Genomic DNA, 24399 nt, shown 5'->3' on the forward strand with positions numbered 1-24399 from the left:
GCCCCCGGCCAATAAATGTGAGATGGGCGCACAAACCCCACAGTCTGTCAAGACTGGCCCGTTCGGGCAGGGGTACCTTTACCTTTACCTTAGTGTAACAAAAAGCATAGCAAGAAAGGGTGTGATGTAGCAATTGTGCTGAAGAAAACCAGGTCTGTGTCTGATCAGCAGCTGGATGGGAATGCCCAGGAACCACAAGTATGCTGCCTTGAGTTTCCATGGAATATATAAACATAATAAAAATTGGAAGCTGGAGGTGAAGGCCAAAAAGCCTAGATTCATCTTCCTAAAAGGGGCAACCCTTTCACCGTGGTGAATCAATAATTACTAACAAGACACTGGGTTCAAGTGTGCAACACCATGCATAGTTCTTTGGATCTAAGTCCCGATATCCGTCATGGGTGATGAAAATCTTGTTGAGTTTGTTAGAATGAGACCTGCAATAAAGTCAGCATAGATAACACTTTCTAGGTGTCTGAAAATGTCACTGCTCTTACAGAAATACCGCTTGTTTAGGTTTTTCTTTCTACAGGAAGTCAATGGAATTTAATTAAATTTAGACCAGAGGATCATGTGTAATTAACAGTTCAGCACAAAATCAGTTCAAAACAGCCAACACCAGTGCTGTGCCTCTACCCATAAAAAAGGATATTTTGGAAATGAAATATCCATTGCTTCTCACCAAAGGCACAAAGGACACAATTTTCTATGGCTTCTTCAAGCCTTAATAAATTAACTTTTACCTGTAAATAAACTTTTGACTAATTCTGATATAACAAGAAATAGAAATTCAGAACAGATAGGTCCTTAATTTCAACAGTACTACGTCACCTAAAAAATAAGTTAAAAACTACAAGAATAGGCAAAACAGATGACTTTGGACACCCCAAAATCCCTGGTTTACAAGAATGACAACACCTTTTTTCAGCACCAGTGGGTTGTAGATGTCGAATAAAGTGTGCAAGTAATATTGCATCATGTTTCTATAGCCTTTGCACATGTGCCCTGGATACAACAGTCACTGACTTTCTGAACCTGTCACCCAGAGACAGAAAGCATGTGTCTCATTACTACTTATTTCAGGATTGATCAATCTTCTGGAGAGCAACACTACCAGCAAAGGCAACCTATGGCCCCTTAGGGATCACCACACTGGGTGTGCATGTGAAATCGCACTAATATCAAAGCTGTTCATAAAATCCAGCCTTTCTGGTTCAGCTTTCAATTTTTTTTAGTATGGGAAAAACTGTTGAATGCTGTACTTAGGGCAAAATTTATTTCAGACACCTTTCACTATCCCCAGAGAACATGCTTCTTGGGCAACATACTAATATCGTAAATAAATATGTTTTGCAAGGTTAGGGATGTAGGAAGCTGCCTTATACTGAGTCAGACCATTGGTAAACTAGTTCGGTATTTCCTACAGTGACAAGCAGGTGTGGCAGGCAGATGTTTTCCAGGATTTCAGTCAGTGAGCCTCTTTCAGCCATACCTGGAGATGGAGATTGAACAGGGAATATTCCACATGCAAAACAGATGCTGTACCACTGAACTACGACCCACCCCTAAAGATTGGGGATATGCAGGTTGTTTTTACTTGCCTGTGCTTTCGATAATTAGTTTTTTAAAAAAACTTTTTGAGGCAGTAGGGTTATTTCAGAAGAACTGAAGATAATCTTGGCTGGGTTTTTTTTTTTTAAGTGAGGCAATTTCTCACTCGTTTTAATGTGATGAAACCAATCTCATCGATCTGCTAAAATTCAAGTGTATCGATCCTTTTAGGCGAGTCTTTTGGAGTTAGACTTTTACACTGGGTAATAACAGTTTCCAACCCTGCTAAGTTGTAAATGCTAGCCTCTGGTGAAATCAAGTCTATTAACGATGTAGAGGAGGTAATTTCACATAAACATTTTAACTAGCTGAGGCACTAGCTGAATTACCTTTTTTTCTTTTTCTTTTCCTTTTTCCTCCCCTAAACACAAAACTGTCAGCTTTTCATTGAAACCATTAACCAAGGCTGGGTCCTCAATGTCGTTTTATTTGGAAATTAGATCCTTTGAATGAGGCACTGTTTTGAATTTGTTGGGAAAGGTGCGTGTAAATATTAGTGGGATCTTTCTCTCCAATAAAATGGCTGACCAAAGTGGCAAGAGAAATGCCACAAAGCCCAGAATGGGCAGCCCTGAGACTGGCCTGCATATACCTTGCAAAGGGTTTGGCAATAGGAACCAAGCAAGTAGGAATGCAGGGATGCGGGTGGCGCTGTGGGCTAAAGCCTCAGCGCCTAGGGCTTGCCGATCGAAAGGTCGGCGGTTCGAATCCCCGCGGCGGGGTGCGCTCCCGCTGCTCGGTCCCAGCGCCTGCCAACCTAGCAGTTCGAAAGCACCCCCGGGGGCAAGTAGATAAATAGGTACCGCTTACCAGCGGGAAGGTAAACGGCGTTCCGTGTGCGGCTCTGGCTCGCCAGAGCAGCGTTGTCACGCTGGCCACGTGACCCGGAAGTGTCTCCGGACAGCGCTGGCCCCCGGCCAATAGATGTGAGATGGGCACACAAACCCCAGAGTCTGTCAAGACTGGCCCGTTCGGGCAGGGGTACCTTTACCTTTACCTTTAAGTAGGAATGCATTTACTTCTAGCCAACCTTCAGCCTTGGCCAGCTGAGGACAGATGCTCTGTTTGCACAGACTTATCCCAGTCTTCAGCCTGAAGTCATGCAGTCTCACAATGTCTTGACAGGCACTCCTTAAGTCTGTTTATTTGAATGGAGGCCTGTACTTAAACTTGGTCCCGATTGAGCCTTCCTACCTTCCAACCCCATGTTAACGCTTCTGATGGTTCTAAACGAACTGCAGAGGAGCAGCAGCAGGAGACTATTGTTAAATACACAGCCGGCAAAGAGCATGACACTGTCAACTTGGGCATTGGGTAAGAAGCAACAACAATGAGCAGATTGATGCTTCCGGGGAACTAGAGATGCACACAGGCTCTTGCGAGTACAACTGCATAGCCATTTCAAACTTTTTTACAAGACTGGAAGCATTTCTAAAGAAATAGGGGAATGCTGAAAAGATACCTAGCAAACCACTAATAGATATGTCACATATATATTTGTTAAGGGGAATGTAAGTCAAACAGTTAATGTGCATAGTAACTAGCTGTTGTGTCCATTTACCAGTACTTCGGAAGAAGGTGTGCATAATCCTTCCAGGAAGAGGGAACTGTGCACATTTCCCAGCCAATATGCATACCCCCCCAGCAGACCTTGGGGAATATGCCAGCTGAATTTTGTACATTTTGCTACCATTATGAATAATCTTCACCAGGCCTTCAGGAATTTGCCTATAGTGACTAAATTTTGTACATTCTCCAGCTATTATTCATAATCTCCCAAAGGCTTTGGGGAATGTACATATCTCAACTGCATTTTGTACATTCTCCAGGCAATATGCACCTTCTCCAGTCAGTATGCATATTTTTCAAGAAACATGCCCTCCATTATGTATGTATGTATGTATGTATGTATGTATGTGCCCAGACCCAGATTAATAGGACATGTATTCTAATCAACAATGTAGCTTAACTGGGAGATAATAGCAAAATTCTAAAAATTAAAAAAAGAACTGTAGAAAGTAGGATGCTGTGCCATGGAGGAAGGGCATACATTCTCTGAAATGGAAAATACACTAATATTTTGACCAGTGATGAATAAATGAAAAAATGTTTTAAACTGTGTGTATATCTTTTTATGATCAAGTTGGAAATACTGAACGGCATATTTGTATATTTTACCACTAGCATTTTTATTATCAAGAAACAAGATTTCAGTAAGAATTATTTATAAATATTATAACATGTATAGTGTAATGATCTCTAGCAGAAAAGCAAGCTCCGATAAGAAGTAATTGACTCTCCAGAAGTTTTTATGCAAGTTTATTTACAAAAAGACACATCCAGTGCCCGGCATCTCGCCTGCTCGCAATTACGTTTCGTGGTCAGTCTGAAGTTTCGCTCCTCCCACAACAGGAAGGGCGCCTGACTCCAGCCTTTCCCCTCCTGCCTTTCCATTGCCTTTTGATTTTATTTAAATGCCTGGATTTGGGACTGAGAGGCTGACCTCCCCCCTGCTCACTCTCACTCAACCCAGACCACTGCTTATCTGCTGATTGCCTACCAACGCCTTGGCTGCCTTCTAATTCTTCCCCTCCTTGAGAGCTAATAGAATCCTCTCCCCCCCCCCAAAAAAAGGGGGGGGGTCAAACTGCCCTTTCTCAATTCTGACAGGCAGTTCTCATCTGCAGAGTCGGTCCCTAGTTCAGTCTTTGAATCTAACTCATCCCCAGCACTCTGGGGGGCCACGTTCCTGACATATAGAAAAGGTCTCAATAATTCTAAAAAGCCTATTTAAAGGATATGTGCTCCCTAGGGCATTCTAGAAACAGAGCTATGGAATGACTATACCTATCTTAATAGGAAAATATCATCCCCCCTCAAATGAATTTATTAAATTGAGCTAATAAATGATTTTTTTTCCAGAAGCACTGATGTTTCATCAGGGGAAAAAACAAATTAATTTAGCCAATATATTGACAAACCAGAATGGTCTAGAAGTCTTTTCAAAGTAAATCCAACAAAATAAATCACCATGAAGACTGACCACGACATGTTAATTACTTAAGCTGAAATGGCTCCCATTACAAGAGTGAGTTCATCTCAAAAAATGTAAGATTACTGAGGAAACTGAAAAAAAATTTGGACTGGACAGACACTAAAGATTAGCATACGAGGTTGTAGTCCTGAAACTGCAGAGGATTTGAAGGAATGCCACTGATTTCAAAGGTGTTTCAATGACAGTACTAGAGGAGTAAGAGGCTGAGTTTTGTTGCTGGTACCCAATGGAGCTTACGTGAAAAGCAGCAATTCAAAAAGCAATCTCAAATTGTCTCTGCATCTCAAAGCAATTTCTTGATGCTGATTTTATCAGCCTCCCATCAAGATGAGCAACCAACACATTCATCATGGTTCAACCTTTCTCCATTGCCATATTTGTTTTCTGTATGCATTGAAGGTATAGATAATAGATATAAAAAGATAGAAGATAGATAGATAGATGATTGATAGATAGATGCTACATAGATAGATGATAGATAGCTTTTTTCTGGAGGTACGCAGGGGTATGCATACCCCTAAACATTTTGTGAATCTAAGTTTGGCCTCATTGAGGGGCAGTATTTCAATATGAGTAGGAAAATGAGATTACATTCTTTTTAGGGAAAAAAGCACTAGATAGATAGATAGATGATAGATATGGGGCATTCTCACCTGCAAGTAGTACAATCCAGCATGACCTGTACTGCATGATCCTACTGATATTGCAACTCAGCTCTACTTAATAATGGTTTTTCTGCTTTTGAAAGAGAGGCAGCAGCAGGTGTAATGCCTCTTGCTAAGGACCTCAGAATGTGACCTGTGCAAAAGGGTGTGGCATAGAACGGTGAGAAAAAGAAGTCCATTAAGGAAGGACCAATAGTGGCTACATTCATATCATACATGTACCCTGCTCCCATAAGCTAACCTGTTGCTCACAGGTGATGTGGATGATGTTGTCCCATCACCAGTGATGGAGTCAGAGTCAAATACTAGACCATTAGACATGTGGAGGTAGAATAGGGCTATCTTGTCTTTTGGCCTGAGGCAGCAAAACATCTTGGGTTACCCTTGCGTTCTCTGGCCTTCCTTGTCATTTGATCACTGCTCCTGGGGGTGACTGTGTGGGATTTCCTGTCATATGTAAACCAGACCTTATGTGGTAAGATCAAAAAAGGGAGGGGCAGATTTACATCCTTTCTATTGCTTCTTCTTCCCCATACTAGGTGATAGATATACTGTATTGGTGAATAAAAAGAAATCTGATATGAGGTTGTTTTCTTGTATTTCTGAATCACAACACATTGAGTATCATTCAAGTAGGGTGGGCAAGGGTTTTATCCTTAGAAAACGAGTTGGGTAAGGAAGCTCTGTGACACATTATGAAGGAGACTACTGTGTGTACAGCTGTAGAGCTAATTACGAATGAGTCTTCTTTTTATGTGCTGCAAAATAATGTTTGCACACACAGCACCCGTTGCAAACAAACAACATCAATAAGTTTGGGGGGAGGGAGAAGAGAGGGAACATAAACAATTGGGCATAAAGAGTAATTACAGCTATGTTTGCACCAAATGCAAATCCAGAATATGATTATGTAAAAATGGAGAATTATAATAGAGATTATATCCTCTGCTTTCAGAAAGACTTGCTTTAAAATCATGATTACAGTTTCAGCATCTAAGCATCTTTCTGATTCCTTGTGTGCTTTCATTGCCAGCCCATCAGAATGACATGGCTCAGTTGGTACAAATTCTGTAAAAAGAGATCAGCAAACCATCAACAACTTATTTGGTAAATAAAATATCAGCAAAGGACAGGGCTATGTGTTCTCATTTGCTAGCCTTTAGTAACTGAGGCATTAACTTACTATTTTTGAAAACACACACACAATGTAAAACACAAAATGGAGTGTCACAGAATGGTAGAGCATCTGCTGTGAATGCAGAAGGTCCCAGTTTCAATTCTCAGCATCTCCAGGTAAGGCTGGGAGATATCTCCACCTGAAACATGAGAGAGGCACTGTCAGTCATTGTAAACAATAGTGAGCTAGATGGACCAATGATCTGATTCAGAGTAAGTCAGTTTCCTTTGTTCCTAAAACTTTTCTGGTGCTGGAGCTTTTCTATAATTCTTTTCAACTGCTGTTCAATGGACAACCACGAATGGGGCAGAGAAAGCAATAAAAATGCAGACAGTTTTAAACCTGTTGACAAATCACATCGTTTGTTAAATATTAAGCACTGAACTGTCTGCAAAATAGCCTCCAGTGTTGCAAGTTGTTGGGGTTTTTTTCTTCCAAATGAATGCTCTTTTCCTTTTCAAAATTAACATTGATTTAAGTTTCTTCAATCTTTTCATGTGGATGCTTTTAACTTTTACTACCTAATATTTTGTTATTTCTAGCAGTAAAAAATGGATAGTACAGAGCCTATGATTTATATTGTCGGCCTCAAGGTCATTTTCACTCCTGAGGCTGTATAACTTCAGCATCATTAAAAACAAAAGTGATCCTAATAAAAAAATATATTGTTGAAGCATATAATATGAGAGAGTGTAAGAAGGAGGTTTATTTCTCTGAAGTCAATTTTAAACACATTCCCAGCTTTTTATTCCATGCTTCTAAAGTAAATGAAGTCTTACAGGAATTGCCAGATGTTTAGAAATATTAATACTGCATCAGTCTGCTGTTCTCCTACTGAGGCAGAGAGACATAGTGGGAAAATAACAGATAATATTGCTAACAATCATAGGTTCAGTTAACCAAATGTATTCAGGTCCTGTGGTGTGCATGTTTATAAACAGGTAGAAATGATAATCATGATGGATGGATAAAAGCTTTGTGATTACTTACATGAAGGTTGATATTACAATGACATCAAAAGGGGAGACTGTTGCCAAAGAACACCAGCTTGCCTCCATTTCTTCTCCAGACCCTCCTTTTTCTTTTTCAGATTTCATCTTATATGTGATAGCTAGCTGGCAAGAGCTGGCTGTAAAGGATGGGGTGTACAAGCAGGATCAGTCACCAACCTTTGTTGGCATCATGGACAAGAGAGCATCCAAATCCTTTCTGGTTTAGGCTAAGGACGCTTGCTAAAATATCCCATATCCTAGGGCAATTAAGACAATGCCTCGCCACACACTGGCTTCTTTTGTTCACTTAGGAATCCCCTTTTCATTTGCCACTAGAGATGGGCAAATCTGTCATTTGCACTTCCCAGTAACTAGTGGCACATTGCCTCTGGCAATGGAGGCAGAACATAGCTATCCTTCGTGCCTAGTAGCCCTTGATAGCCTTACCTACTATGAATTTGTCAAATCGTATTTTAACATCATCCAAGTTTGTTGCCATCACTATATTTTGTAGGAATGAATCCCACAATTTAATTCTGCACGGTGTGACGAAGTATTGGAAATACATTTCCGGCATTGTGAGAACATAGGTATAAACTTGTCCATGTGGCTTTGTAGAAGCACTAATTTTTCTGTTTACACTGACCAAAGATGCTGGACAAATGCTCTTTGGAAACAGAGCTAAAGAGGCAACAGTAGCTCTTTTCTGTTATGTGTATGGGAGGAATGAAAACAAAGAGATCCCGATTAATCTGTTTTAATCTATTTTGATTAATCAGGCTTTACCATGCTAGAATTAGCATTTATTACTTGAATAAAAATATGGTCTGATAGAACTAATCTTCTTAAAAAAGACGACACTCGTTATGACAAGCTTTATTTTTTAACAATAGAGAATATTTGAATAGCTTAGGCTTTAGCTCTGCCAGAGCAAAAATGCCTAACAAAAGAAAGCTCAGTTCTTTCCCATAGTAACTGCCCAACAATTAATCCAGCATACTGTATTCCCACTCCCCCCACATTAATGAATCTTGATGGGAAAGGTTGCTATGCAGTTGCAAAAAGTTTTGCATTATTTTTGAACTATGCTGTGACCAAAAAGTACAAGACATCAGGAGAAGCACCATCTCCTCAGTGAAGGACTAATGAGATGTGAAAAGGCAACGTTCTAACTGTACATTTAAAGGATACAGTGAAATGTTGTTTTAATGAAAGAACAAGTAACAAGTCACTGGCTTCACATCATTGGCTTACTAAATATAGCAAGGTACGTTCAGAGATCACCCTTTTGGTCCCTACCTATGGGCATGTGATCATTTGGAGTATGCAGGCCATTGAAAAAAAATGTTTCAGCATCACTTCAGTCATCCTGTATATTTACCTGTTTCAGGGATGCTTAAGAAGAGCATTTCATAGTCCACAAGTGATTCACTGCATATCCCACTTATTTGGCAATGACCTTTTTTATGTTCCTTGCTTAATAACTGGACCTAGTTGGGTAGAGAGTGGGTAACAAAGGTGTGAGTGACAAGAATGGCACAGCAAAGGATGAATTAACTCATATGGCAGCTGAAGCTCTCATCCATCACCTGATAAGATGGCTGGAGGAGACTTGGAGACCCCTTGGGATTCAAAGGCAGCTTCAGTGCTCCATGCATTCAAACACAAAAAGATTTAAATAATAATAATAATAAACTTTTATTTATATCCTGGCCTCCCTGGCCGAGGTTGGGCTGAGGGTGGCCAACATCAAATATATAAAATTAGTATAAAATCAAACAATAATTAAATTACCTCCTAAAAACAGGTCAAAATCAAATTAAAGTCTAGTTAGATGGCTTTCCGCAGGGTTAGGGTTGGAATCTGAGTGGGAAGTGGCCTTCTTTCACATTCTCAGTAAGCCTTCAGGCAGATCAGCTAAACAACTCTGTCTGAATTTTCACTTTTGGAAACATGGCATCCCTAACTTAGGACCGGCACCATATCTGAGGGGGCTCTGGGGAAAGTGCTCTCTTACATTGCTGCCCCCCCTCCCAGATTACCTGGTGGTGTTGGCAGCAGCACTCCAAGGTCCCAGAGTGCCTGATATAGTGTCAATCTGGGAAATTTAAAGAGAGGCTTGGAGATCAGTCACTTGACACACAGGGCCCAAGACTTGTATCAGAGCCAGTGGGCCAGACTGGGTGGTGGGGCCCCAGCAGCTGCCCTAGGCTGCCCGGAGCTGATGTCAGAAGTGAAGCCAATAATACTGCTCTGTATACAAAATAGCAACCTGAACAGAAGTGACAATGGCTTTCCATTGTTTGAGCAGAGCATTTGGGAGTTGTTTTCCAGCTCCAGGGCTGCTCTTCTGCATGGCAAGGTGAAGATGTCAATGGGATAGATTTAAAATGTGCAGGGACCACGTCATTTATAATATTTGCCAATTCTTGATTAAACAGATCGACATGACTCAGCTTTCAAGGTCAGTTAAATTTGATAAGGGTGGGAACAAAGGTGAGGAAGCTGCTCTCAGAGATAATCTGTAAGTAGTTCAAAGATGATTGGCCCTGATATTTTAAAAGGACACATCTTTGAACTTGAGAAGAAGGGGGGGGGAGCTAGTCTAGCCAAATAAATATTAGAGGAATTCAGCAAGTGTTTAAAAAGAATAAAAACTCTGATCCTGTCAATGAGTGGAAACACTAGACGTTCCTTGCAGGCACAAGCGGTTGTAGCCACAAGCCCTGTTATTGCTATTGTCAGGGTGAGGTCAGGGCTATAGAAGCAAAACTATACATAACAGGTGTCCACACACACAATAATACAAATGACAATAAAACCCAGAACTTTATAAAACTGCATATTAAATTCTCAAAGTTGCAATGTGCCATACAAACAATGAATAACTATACCAATTACTGCAGAATACCAGAAAGAATCTGTTTTAACTAGATGTAGTCTCTATTGGATCTGTTTAACAAAGCTCTAATTCACTGGGGGAAATTCTTTTTATGTCGAGCTTGTATGGTACGAGTCACAGGTTGTACTTTTGTTTGTGATTGTGACTCATTTGTGATTAACCGGAAAAGTAGTAAACTAATACCTTTCAGTGGCGCCTAGTGCCCATTGGGACAGGTAGGTAGAAAAGAGGGAGACTAACAGAAGTTGGAGCCAGCAGCAATCACAGGCACAGTCAACTAGTTCTAGCTTTGTCTCCTTCTTCCTCCCTGCTGAGTTGTGCAAAGGCACCACTGAGACTAAGGGTGGAGGAAGCTAACAGTCAAGGCCACTCCCTGGGCTGGCTAGGAGTAAGATGGCAGGCAAGTGGGGGCTGGTTGAGGGCAAAACCACCATGTTTTCAGAGGTCTGTTTCACAAGAGGAGGGATTATCTTATCTCCATACAAGTGGGCGACTTACATCTTGCCAGTATCTCTTACTGGAGTTCAACATGAAAAGAATTACAGGGTTCTACAAAACCATAGGTAGAAAGGTAAATGTAAAAGACCCCAGGACAGTTAAGTCCAGTCAATGGGTTGAGGTGCTCATCTCGCTTTCAGGCCAAGGGAGCTAGCATTTGTCCTCAGACAGCTTTCTGGGTCATGTGGTCAGCATGACCTAACCACTTCTGGTGCAATGGAACACCGCGATGGAAACCAGAGTGCACAGAAATGCCACTTCCCACCACAGCGGTACCTATTTATCTACTTGCACTGGCGTGCTTTCGAACTGCTAGGTTGGCAGGAGCTGGGACAGAGCAACAGGAGCTCACCCCATTGCAGGGATCTGACCTTCTGATCTTCAAGCCCAAGAATCTCAGTGGTTTAGACCACAGTGCTACCCACATCCCTTCCTAAATCTATAATACCATATAATAATATATAATACCATAGAGAGAGAGAGAGAGAGAGAGAATACCATATCAAAATCTAGAATAAGAGTATGTGTCTCCCAGTAGCTAGGAGCAAGAAGCAGCAAGCAAAAGGTCCTGCTCTGATGACCAGGGAAAGGCAGAAGTTGACACACTGGGCCTTGCCAATACTAAGGCTTCATGCCTAGCGATCACAGGAGCCAATGCTGGATCTTTACTCCCTCTTGCATTCATTAATCTACACCCCAGACTGACTTTCCTTATTTAAGCTCAGTTGTTCACAACAATATTCATCATTCCCCCTTTTTCTTTTAACTATTGTTATTTTCAGTTTTTAAAAGAGTGCGTTTCTGAAGGGGCAGGGAGAGCACTGTTCATGATGCATAGGTGACTGTGTCAGGAGTGTACCTGTCTGGCAGAAGTGATTTATGCCTGTGACTGTAGTAGCTTAAATATCACAAATAAAGAAGCAGTGAGAGAGATGTTGGCATATTCTTGGCTCATGCGGGGCTACAAAACATGCGTTAAACTTGATAACAGCTTTCCAATTTGCTGGCTGCTCGAAAACGCTTGGGTTCAGCATGCTAGAGGCAAGAGTTTGCTGCTGCTGGGTTTTGGAGTACTGAAACAATCACAACATATTGAGACCGTTATGGGCAAACAGAGCGGAACCACCTAGACAACCTTTTAATAATTAAAATTTTCTGCTATTCTAAAAATCCTTCCAATCAGTACAACAGGGTCAGAACCTTATTCATGTCTCACATGTTGGAAATGGATTGGTAGTTTAAATGCCATTTGTAGAAAATCCTAATTAAAAACATTATGAAGATGACTTTCTCCCCCTGTATGCCTGTGCTTAATGAAACATCTATGTCTGTATGTTTACTGGATAATCACATTTGTGTATGGACCATTTCATCAAACTGTTCTCTTAGTGTAAAACTTAGACATTAGAGCATTTGCATAGCTTCTTGCGGGCAACTCGGGGGTGCCAATGCTGGGCTTGAAGCAAAGCATCTGCTGGAGCCAGGATTTGTGGGCTGGTGTGGACAGCTACCAGAAGAACTAGAATGTGACAACAACTGATATATATTTTAGCTGTAGACTATCTCTCTGCCTATCATCAGCAAGTATGGAAACACAGCCACAATGATGAACTGTAGCTGAGTGTGGGGGTGCGTGCTTTAACTTCTTTCCCCTTGTTCTCAGTTGGCTTTGCTCCACATTTTGCTGTTGGTCCTGTTTCCACTTTGGCCTGCTGTTACCCCACTCCCTATTCCTTATGTTGTACTCAGTGCTGTTTAGTGCTGTTGCCAAAGTTTGTAATTCCTTGGCTCAGAATATGAAACCCAGAGCTTATCATGCTGACTGCCAATCCAAGGCTTTAGGACTCAAGATCGCTGCCAGCTTGGAGAAGAAATCCAAGCTGGAGAAGAACTCTTCTGTCCCTGCCAACTCAACTTATTCACTCACCCCTCATCCCTGTCCACCAGATTAGCACTTCACCCCTCCCCTTATGTGGCTGCTGTGGCAGCAGTGCACACAGCAGTGCACTGGCATGGCAGATCATGGCTATAGCAGCAAAACAGCTTTTGGAGACCTTTGGAAATTTAATTTTCCCAGGGTGCCAGGTGGACTGATGGTTGGGGAAATCATTATTGTATTAGAGTGCTCAGCACCTGGGTCATCTGTGCAGCACACCATGGACAGAGGGAAGATGTAACTGCTGCTTCTGCCTCTGTCACCTTGACAACAGGCACTGGAATCAGGTAAGATGAAAGGGAGGGGAAAAGATGATGTCGTTATCACTCCGTCAACGTCAGGTAAAAAAGTTTGTTAAAGAGGGACTAGTGGCACATTGGAAGAGAGATGTGGATCTCAAGAAGATGAGGCTCAGAACTGAATAATGATGCAGGGAAATCTTGAGTATCAACTCAGAAATAAGATATTTTCATATTTTTAGGGTATCAGTTACTTGAGCACAATCCAAATCATGCTCTCTCTTTGCGTGCTACTTATTACTCCTTTGGTCTGTTGCCTTATATTACTTCTACCGTAGGCCCTTGTCACTCCTCCTCCTCCTCCTTTTTAAATAATTTTTATAAAGTTTTCAATTTTTTTGTTGATGTAGACCTTCCTATTGGCTAAAGATCCTGATAGGAATACATAAATGGCCCCAATGGGGCTTCATCCTTTTCTTTTTTCTTTTGTTTCTTTTAGCCTAAAGAATGTGTTCATTTTCTTTTTTTATTTTCATTCATTCATTCATTTTCCTTTTTCTTTTGTTTCTTTCAGCCTAATGTTGGTGTATGTTTTTCTCTCCTCACTTTCCCCTCTTAAAAATGCACTAGTGTTATCATTCTTCATGTTTTAGATCCCTTACGCAGGAGACACATGAAGTAAGTGCTCCATCTATGAAATGTTGGATGGCATAAAATTCTACACTTTCACTTAGTTGTACATTCTGACAACAGATCTTCTCGTTGCTGCTCACTCCCTCTGACCCATTGTGTCCAGTCCTGTTAAGTATGGAAGCTTTTCTCATTTCCCTTAATGTGGCATAGCAGTAGTTGATTGCTAGACAACCTTTTGATTTATTGGCACTAAACACACTGCAGCCACATGCAGATAAGGATGCTGGAGGATATTTTTCTTGGCTAATTATGATCTGTGATGCTCAGACGAATGTGGAGATTGGAATGTAATTACAATCAACCATTAGATTTCACACTTCTCTGGATTTTGAGATGCAGTTCTTGGTCCAGAAAATTATTAAAATGCATCGAGAAAAATGCGTTTGAAAATGCATAATTTGAGAGAAACTAATTAGGAAATGTGCAGTTTGTGAGAAAAAATTACTTTTTTTTTTTAAAAAACCCAGCATTTATATAATATGAATTCTCATGCAGATTAAAAAAAAAGCAGATTAGGGTGGAATGTCATGTGAAAGTGACATGAACTTGAAATCTGCATTTCTATGACTTACAAACAAAAGTAGGGACTAGTGGTAGTAATTGCTCATGTCATAAAGGTAGAGACTGGCATAATGATTGCTGATGTCATAAAAGTAGGGACTAGCGTAATGAGTGCTGAAATCATATAATGACAGACTTGTAGTGGTCTTCTCCAATGCTGTTCCTTGGAAAAGAAGCCTTTGTGGCTAGGCATTGGGTAGGCATAGTCTTGGACAGAGGGGAGGTTGTAGCTTCTACCTGTCCCTCTGAAAATGGCATACCCTGTTAAAGGGCTTTAGGGGAGATGCTTCTGTCCAGACATCTAGGTGGGGGCAAGGGGCCAAAGCACTCCCCAGGTGCAATCCAGCAGGGGAGTTACTCATTGCTGTAGGTCTGGAACGTCCTCACTTCTGATTGACCCCACCGTAAGTCCTTCTGGCAGGTGGGCCGGAAGTGTTGGGTTCTATCCAATGCCTATGTCCAACCTCTTACATCCATAAACAATAAGATTGTGGCCTGGTTTCACCCAAAACACAAGTTGTCATGCCTCTTTCTTGGTGTTGGGAAGCTCAGGAGCTGGAGAGAAGGACTCCTTGCCACACAAAGAAGCATTTGTGGCCTTTGGTAAAAGGTCACAGCTCACCCAGAAGTGGCTGTTACCTTCCTCTGTGTCTCAACCTAGCAGTACATCTACCAGAGCAGTTCAGGAGGAAGGGAAGGTACACAGATGGACAGACTTCTTCATTCATAAACACGTGGAACAATGCTACAGAAGTTTTGTTTATCCCCAAACACAATGATGAAGGGAGGGTGAATTCACAATCATTTTTTTCTTCTAAAGTCAGTACAGTCCCAGCAGTTATGTATGAACACATTTACATATAGAATCATAGAATCATAGAATCATAGAATCATAGAGTTGGAAGAGACCACAAGGGCCATCGAGACCAACCCCCTGCCAAGCAGGAAACACCATCAGAGCACTCCTGACATATGGTTGTCAAGCCTCTGCTTAAAGACCTCCAAAGTAGGAGACTCCACCACACTCCTTGGCAGCAAATTCCACTGTCGAACAGCTCTTACTGTCAGGAAGTTCTTCCTAATGTTTAGGTGGAATCTTCTTTCTTGTAGTTTGGATCCATTGCTCCGTGTCCGCTTCTCTGGAGCAGCAGAAAACAACCTTTCTCCCTCCTCTATGTGACATCCTTTTATATATTTGAACATGGCTATCATATCACCCCTTAACCTCCTCTTCTCCAGGCTAAACATGCCCAGCTCCCTTAGCCGTTCCTCATAAGGCATCGTTTCCAGGCCTTTGACCATTTTGGTTGCCCTCCTCTGGACACGTTCCAGTTTGTCAGTGTCCTTCTTGAATTGTGGTGCCCAGAACTGGACACAGTACTCCAGGTGTGGTCTGACCAGAGCAGAATACAGTGGCACTATTACTTCCCTTGATCTAGATGCTATACTCCTATTGATGCAGCCCAGAATTGCATTGGCTTTTTTAGCTGCCGCGTCACACTGTTGGCTCATGTCAAGTTTGTGGTCAACCAAGACTCCTAGATCCTTTTCACATGTACTGCTCTCAAGCCAGGTGTCACCCATCTTGTATTTGTGCCTCTCATTTTTTTTGCCCAAGTGCAATACTTTACATTTCTCCCTGTTAAAATTCATCTTGTTTATTTTTGCCCAGTTCTCTAATCTGTCAAGGTCGTTTTGAAGTGTGATCCTGTCCTCTGGGGTGTTAGCCACCCCTCCCAGTTTGGTGTCATCTGCAAATTTGATCAGGATGCCCTTGAGTCCATCATCCAAGTCGTTGATAAAGATGTTGAATAAGACCGGGCCCAAGACAGAACCCTGTGGCACCCCACTAGTCACTCTTCTCCAGGATGAAGAGGAACCATTGATGAGCACCCTTTGGGTTCGGTCAGTCAGCCAGTTACAAATCCACTGAGTGGTAGCATAGTCAAGACCACATTTTTACCAGCTTCTTTACAAGAATATCATGGGGCACCTTGTCAAATGCCTTGCTGAAATCAAGGTAGGCTACATCCACTGCGTTCCCTTCATCTACCAGGCTTGTAATTCTGTCAAAAAACGAGATCAGGTTAGTCTGACATGACTTATTTTTCAGAAATCCATGCTTATCAGGGGATGATTAGCTGCTTGTGCTTAAAATAGTGCCCCTTCAGAGTTTGTGCGACCCCACAAACCTCTGTGTGTGACAGAGCTCCTCAGACATGTCTGCTCTAGTCACTTGTAGAGTCCGACAGTGGCTGTCTGCGGAAGCGCTTCCAGCAAAGAAGTTCCTTAACGGAAACGCGTCTCCTGGACTCACGACGTGACAGCTTCCGGCGAAGCATAGGTCTCCCTGCAGTTGCTTCTGACACCTCCCCGCTATTTTCGCTCGAAGTGTCTCTCACCCCTTTCTCTCCCCTGCTGCTTCCTGCCTGGGCTGCTGCGTCTCTCTCAGCATTACTGAGATCCTCCTCCAGAGACCCCGCGCTCCCCCTGCTGGTCCCTGCTTTGGCTGTTGACTCTCTCCCAGTCTCTGGGAGCCCTACCACTTCCCTTTCCTCCGATGTCAGTTCCCTGACATCCACCTCCCCTCCAGGGCCCCCCTCTCCCCCGCCCCTACTCTCTCCTCTGGGCGGTGAGGAGCTGAAACCCCTAAAAGAATCCTCTTCATCTTCCGACGTCTCGAACATTTCCCTCCATCGGTCTTCGTTCCGACTCGCTGAATCCTCCTCCACCTCGGAATCAGCGAACCCCTCCAACTCTTCTTCTTCGTCGGTGGTGGCGAAGTATTCCCTCCGGAACCTCGCCACTGGCTGGGGTTTCCGAGGGAATCTCTGATGAAAAGTTTCAATCAAAACCTCGTCATCTACATCCTCTGCCCTGACCCAGGTGTTTTCCGACTCCGGCTCCCCTTCCCACATTACCAAATACTCTACTTGCTCTCCCCTCCACCTGGAATCGAGAATCTCCGCTACATGGTAGCTGTGTTCTTTTTCCTCCATAGCTGGTCCCCTATTGACCCTCCCCTCTCTGTCCCCTATATACGGTGACAGCAATGATCTGTGGAACACTGGGTGCAACTTCATGTGGTTCGGTAACCGGAGTCTGAAAGCCACTGGGTTGACCTGTTGCGTGACTTCAAATGGGCCCAGCCTTTTGGGTCTTAACTTCTTACAACCTCCTTTAAATGGTAACCCTTGGGTGGACAACCACACCTGGTCCCCCACCCTAATGCTTTCTCCTTCCCTTCTGGTTTTGTCTGCCTGCCTCTTATATTCCTCCTTCGCCCTGTTTAAATTAAGCTGGAGCTGGCGATGGATCGCTTCCATTTCTTCAACGAACTGTTCTGCGGCTGGAACGCTCCAGTTCTCCCCCTCCCCCCCTGGGAAGGCTCGGGGATGACACCCGTGATTGGCCAAAAAAGGGCTCATTCCCGTGGACACGTTCTCCGCATTGTTATAGGCAAATTCTGCCAACGCCAGCTTCTCCACCCAATCATTCTCTCTGTCATTCACATAACACCTCAAATATTGCTGGAGGACACCATTAGCTCTTTCCGCCTGCCCGTTGGTTTCTGGATGGCGGGCAGTGGAAAAATTCACCTCTACATGCAATAAGCTCATGAGCTTCCTCCAGAACCTGGAAGTAAATTGTTTCCCTCGGTCCGAAACCACCCTCAAGGGGGCACCATGCAATCTAAACACATTTTCCACAAACAATTTAGCGGTTTCTTCTGCTGTGACCGCATGTGAGCAGGCTATAAAGTGGGCCATCTTGGTTAACAGGTCTACCACAACCATAATGGCTGTCTTCCCTTTGGACCTGGGCAGATCAGTCATAAAATCTATTGCCACTGCCTCCCATGGTCTTTCCGGCGTGGGTAGTGGTTCTAATAAACCTGCCGGTGCCCGCCTCTCCCCCTTGGCTCGTTGACATCGGTCACACCCTCTCACATACTCCCTCACATCTTCCCTGACCTTGGGCCACCAGAATTCCCTGGTAACCAGCCACATGGTTTTGTGTTGCCCAAAATGCCCTGCTGTGGGGCTATCGTGCAGTTGCTTGAGTACCTTTTCCCTCAATTCTCCTTCAGGTACGTATAACGCTCCCTTGTAGTACAACGCCCCGTTTCTCTCCTCAAAACCCCCGGGTTTGTCTCCCTCCCTCCTGAGACTCCTGAGTTTGTCCTGGGCATATTCATCCTGCACCGTTCCCTCTATCAGTTCCCTTAGCCCCACCAATGCCGCCCCACACACCCAGCGGTCCTCGGGAATGACATGGGTCTCTTCGGGTGCACCCTCTCCCTCCAAATATTCAGGTTTGCGTGAGAGAGCGTCCGCCCTAACGTTCTCCGGGCCTGGTACGTAACAAATCTCAAAGTTAAATTTGGAGAACTCCTGGGCCCATCTCAACTGCCGTTGGTTGAGCACTCGCGCAGTTCTCCAATACTCTAGATTCTTATGGTCCGTGCGCACTTGCACCTTCTGTTGTGCACCAATTAGTAGGTGCCTCCATCTCCGGAAGGCCTCATAAATCGCAAGAAGTTCCCGGTCGTACACCGTGTAGTTTCTCTCAGATTTGTTCAGCTTTCGCGAAAAGAAGGCACACGGTCGCCACTCGGACCCCTCCTTCCCCGGCTGCAGAAGAAGCACCGCCCCTATGGCTCTGTCAGAAGCGTCTGTTTCGACCCTCAGCTTTTTTTGTAAATCCACATGTAGAAGTTGTTCGTCAGAGGCGAAGGCCTTTTTCAGTTCCTCAAACGCTCGCTCCGCCTCCCCCGTCCAAACAAACTTCTTTTTGCTGCTGAGACAGTCCGTGATGGGCGCCGTCAGGTGAGCGAAGTTTCGGATGAACTTACGATAAAAGTTTCCAAACCCTAGGAACCTCTGCACATCCTTCTTAGTCTTGGGTGTTTTCCATTCCAGCACCGCTTGAACCTTGCCGGGGTCCATGGCCAACCCCTTGTCTGACAAGCGGTACCCCAGGAATTCCACCTCCTTGGTATGAAACTGACACTTCTCCAGTTTCACCCACAGTCTGTTGGCTTGCAGCCTGCTCAACACTTCTCTGACGTCTCTCACATGTTGCTCCTCATTCTCCGAATACACCAACACGTCATCTAAGAAGGCCACGCAATTCTTGTAGAGCAAAGGCCCCAGTACATGGTTCATAAAGGCTTGAAAACACGCGGAGCCTGCTTGTAATCCAAAAGGCATAACGAGATATTCAAATGCCCCCAAAGGGGTGAACATGGTGGTCTTCCATTCATCCCCTTTCCTTATACGTATCAGGTTGTACGCCCCCCTTAGGTCCAGCTTTGTAAAAATCTTTCCTTTTCGCACCCTGGTCAAAATATCATCAATCCTGGGCATAGGAAAAGCCACCGGCTCTGTCACTGCATTTAGGGCCCGAAAGTCACATACCAGCCTCGGCTTGTCCGTGTTTTTTTTATCCACAAAAAACACTGGGCTACCCCCCGCTGCCTTGGACTCTCTGATGAAGCCTCTCTTCAGGTTCTTGTCAATGAACGCTCGCAACTCCTGCATCTCCCTGTCTGACATGGCATACAACCTGCCTACAGGAAGCTGTGCTCCAGGGAGTAAATTGATCTGGCAATCAAAGGGCCTATGCGGGGGTAGTTGGTCAGCTTCCTTCTCGCTGAACACGTCGCTGAGATCAGCATACTGTGATGGCACCTTCCCCTTCTCCATCACTTCCGTCCCTGCTAGGGTGGCTTGGGCCCCTGCTGACCCCTTTTCCCCCCTGCAGTGTTCTAAGCAATGTGCGGAACCGAAGGAAACCACTCTTTGATGCCAGCCCACCAGCGGATCATGTAGGGCTAGCCAGCTCATTCCCAAAATAATGGGAGCGCCTCCCAAGGTGGCCACATTAAACGCTATCAGTTCTGTGTGCCTTGCCACCCTCATTATCATTGGGATGGTCTGCAAGCTGACGCCTCCTCCCAACAGTTCTCTGCCATCGATCGTGGTCACCTGCAGGGGGTTGCTTAAGGGGATAGTCTGTATCTGGTGTTCAGCAGCAAACTCCTTGCTCATGAAATTGCAGGAGCTGCCTGAGTCCAACAGCGCCTTTATTTTTAGGGGGTGTCCATTTTGCAACTCTAGCGACACTTCAATCACTAGAGCAGGTCGAGGAGCTTCTGGCACTGGCACTTGGGGAAGGGGCACTTTCACTGCTCTTTGGCCTGGCTGCAGTGCCCTGCTGGCAACCAGGCGTTGGCTTTTACCTGCTCCGTTTCTCCCTGCTCTTCCCCCTCAACAGTTCCCACCATCCCTTGCCATTCCTTCCTCTGGGGGCAGACTCTGGCAAAGTGGCCTGGCTGTTGGCAGAGATAGCATTTCCGGGGTCCCTTTCCCTCCTTCTTCGCCCCCTCACTGGGCTTTGAAACTGCGCGCGCGCGGGCTGTTCCGATTTCCATCGGCTCTGCCGGCGGGAAAGCTGGCTCAGGAATGTCTGGAATGCGTAACTCCTTCCAACGTTCCCCTCTCCCTTCCCGCCTCTCCAAGGCTCTTGCCTCCTGGCGCGCTCCAATGGTCAGCGCAGATTTGGTCAGCTGATCCATAGACACCGCCCTGGGGCTCCTGGCCAGCTCGTCTTTCACAGCTGAAGAAAGACCTTCTTCAAATAGCATCTGAATGGGTGCTGCCGATAAATCCCACCCCAATCTGTGAATCAGCATGGTAAATTCAGTCCAGTACTCACGGACAGATCTGCTTCCCTGCTTGCAAGCCATTAGCTGTCTGCGCACTACCCCCTCCTCAATATCGCTGGAGAACATGATATCCATTGCACGAAAGAATTTCATAGTGTCCTTCAGGATATCGTTGTGCGTTGCCATCAGGGGTCGAACCCAATCTCGCGCCCCCTTCTCAAGATGCCCAATTACGAAAGCAACTCGGGATTCCTCATCAGGGAACTCATCAAACTGCACATTCAGGGCATATTGCATTTCAGTCCTAAAGGCATGGTAATCCTTGGGGTCCCCCCCAAACTTCTGCACTAATCCTGGTACCTTTCTGGGGAACTGAGTGGTTCTCCCCTTCTTGTCTGCATCTTGAGCCCTCCTCTCCTCGAGCCTCGCCGTCTGCAGCGCAAGTTGGACCTCCAATGCTCGGCATCTGTCTTCCAAGCTTGGACCAGCTCCACCCCCTGCGGCTCCGGCTCCTGCTGGGTCGCTCATGATGCCTTCTCCTGCACAGGCAGCGTACAGAGACTGTCGGACTGCTATCAGGGGATGATTAGCTGCTTGTGCTTAAAATAGTGCCCCTTCAGAGTTTGTGCGACCCCACAAACCTCTGTGTGTGACAGAGCTCCTCAGACATGTCTGCTCTAGTCACTTGTAGAGTCCGACAGTGGCTGTCTGCGGAAGCGCTTCCAGCAAAGAAGTTCCTTAACGGAAACGCGTCTCCTGGACTCACGACGTGACAGCTTCCGGCGAAGCATAGGTCTCCCTGCAGTTGCTTCTGACACCTCCCCGCTATTTTCGCTCGAAGTGTCTCTCACCCCTTTCTCTCCCCTGCTGCTTCCTGCCTGGGCTGCTGCGTCTCTCTCAGCATTACTGAGATCCTCCTCCAGAGACCCCGCGCTCCCCCTGCTGGTCCCTGCTTTGGCTGTTGACTCTCTCCCAGTCTCTGGGAGCCCTACCACTTCCCTTTCTTCCGATGTCAGTTCCCTGACAATGCTGACTATTGGTGATCACAGCATTCCTTTCTAGGTGCTCACAGACTGTTTGCTTAATGATCTGCTCCAGAATCTTCCCTGCTATTGATGTCAGACTGACTGGGCGGTAATTATTTGGGTCCTCTCTTTTCCCCTTTTTGAAAATAGGGACAACATTTGCCCTCCTCCAGTCTGCCGGGACTTCGCCTGTTCTCCAGGAATTCTCAAAGATGACTGCCAGTGGTTCTGAGATCACATCTGCCAGTTCTTTCAATACTCTTGGATGCAGTTCATCTGGCCCTGGAGACTTGAATACATCTAAACTAGCCAAATATTCTTGTACCATCTCCTTAGTTATTCTGGGCTGTGTTTCCTTTGCTGAATCATTTGCTCCAAATTCTTCAGGTCGGGCATTGTTTTCTTTATCGGAGAAGACTGAGGCAAAGAAGGCATTGAGTAGTTCAGCCCTTTCTGTGTCCCCTGTTTGCATTTCACCATCTTCTCCTCTGAGTGACCCCACAGTTTCTTTGTTCTTCCTTTTGCTACGAACATACCCATAAAAGCCTTTTTTGTTGCTTTTAACCTCTCTAGCAAGCCTGAGTTCATTCTGTGCTTTAGCTTTTCTGACTTTGTGTCTACATGTGCTGGCTATTTGTTTGAATTCCTCTTTGGTGGTTTCCCCCCTTTTCCATTTTTTGTACACATCCTTTTTTAATCTTAATTCAGTTAAAAGTTCTTTAGATAGCCACCCTGGCTTCTTTAGGCACCTTCCATGTTTCCGTCTCATTGGTATTGCCTGACGTTGTGCTTTTAGTATCTCCCTCTTAACAAACTCCCAGCCATCATGAACTCCCTTTCCTTTTAGTATTGTTGTCCATGGGATCTCACCCAGCACTTCCCTAAGTTTTATGAAGTCGGCTTTCTTAAAGTCAAGAAATTGAGTCCTAGTATGCTTGGCTGCTCCTTTCCGCTGTATAGTAAACTTCAGAAGAGCATGATCACTCGCGCCTAATGATCCTTCCACTTCTACCCCACTAACCAGGTCATCAACATTGGTTAGGACCAGATCTAAAATGGCTGTTCCTCTTGTTGCTTCTCCCACTTTCTGGACAATGAAGTTGTCTGCAAGGCCAGTGAGGAATCTGTTTGACCTTATGCTCTTGGCTGAGTTTGACGTCCAACAAATATCCGGGTAATTGAAGTCCCCCATTACTACTATCTCCCTTCCTTTTGCATGCTTGGCCATCTGTTCCAGGAAGGCATCATCTATGTCCTCCGTTTGGCTTGGGGATCTATAGTAAACTCCCACAATGAGGTCTCTGTTATTCTTCTCTCCCTTAATTTTGACCCAAATGCTCTCACTTTGGCTTTGAGGATCTAAATCTTGGATCTCTTCACAGGTATACACATCCCTGACATATAACGCCACTCCTCCTCCTTTCTTGTCTGGTCTGTTTCTCTGAAATAGATTGTATCCCCCCATTATTACATTCCAATCGTGGGACTTATCCCACCAGGTTTCAGTGATGCCTATTATGTCATATTTAGTTTGCTGTACCAAGAGCTCAAGCTCATCTTGTTTCTTTCCCATGCTTTGCGCATTAGTGTACAGACATTGAAGTCCATTAATCATTCCCCCGTGTCTCTTATTTAAGGATTTTTTCCTCCCACCACTAGGTCCGTGTGCTGTTTTCTCCATTTGGTCTATGACATTTGGATGATCATCTTCATTAATTGATAGGCTCCTACCTTCAGGAGCACTGTCTCCCTCCCCCACATTAGTCAGTTTAAAGCCCTCCTGATGAGGTTTCTGAGATTTTTGGCAAAAACATTTCTCCCAACCGTTGTGAGGTGCAGCCCATCACTTGCCAGAAGTCCATCTTCAAGAAACTGCAGTCCGTGATCTAAGAATCCAAACCGTTCCTGTTTACACCATTTGCGAAGCCAGCTGTTCACTTCCACTATTTTCCCCTCTCTCCCTGGGCCACGTCGTTCAACTGGGAGGACAGATGAGATGACAATTTGTGCATTTAGTTGCTTCAATTTCCTGCCGAGAGCCTCGTAGTCTCTTTTGATCTTCTGGAGGCTATTGCTTGCAGTGTCATTGGTTCCCACATGAACCAAGAGGAAGGGGTATTTGTCAGTGGGTTTTATGATTCCTTGCAGTCGTTCAGTTACATCTTGGATCTTAGCCCCGGGGAGACAGCACACTTCCCGAGACATCTTGTCAGGCCCACAGATCACTGCTTCTGTTCCCCTCAGTAGGGAATCCCCTATCACCACTACACGCCTCCTCTTGGGTTTGGTCGGGGTTCTTCCGTGAGCTGTCCGTTCCAAGGTCGCCTGCACATTCCCTGAGGACTGACTTTGCTGCTCGTCTTCATATACCTGAT

General features: G+C 44.7%; 1 protein-coding gene across 1 annotated transcript in view; it reads right to left on the reverse strand.

Annotated features, from left to right (window-relative positions):
• Positions 1-6518: 6518 nt before the first annotated feature.
• The window catches only part of LOC309532151 (uncharacterized protein), a 39840-nt gene continuing 21959 nt past the window's right edge, over positions 6519-24399 (reverse strand). The window contains exons 3-4 of the mRNA XM_082222162.1: positions 7499-7637; positions 6519-6647 (exon numbers count right to left, since the gene is read on the reverse strand). Coding sequence (XP_082078288.1) covers positions 6605-6647; positions 7499-7637 — 182 coding nt within the window. The 3' untranslated portion in view covers positions 6519-6604. The remainder of the gene's footprint in view (positions 6648-7498; positions 7638-24399) is intronic.

Source organism: Podarcis vaucheri (assembly GCF_965113315.1).
Source record: "Podarcis vaucheri genome assembly, chromosome: 1".
Lineage (NCBI taxonomy): Eukaryota > Metazoa > Chordata > Lepidosauria > Squamata > Lacertidae > Podarcis > Podarcis vaucheri.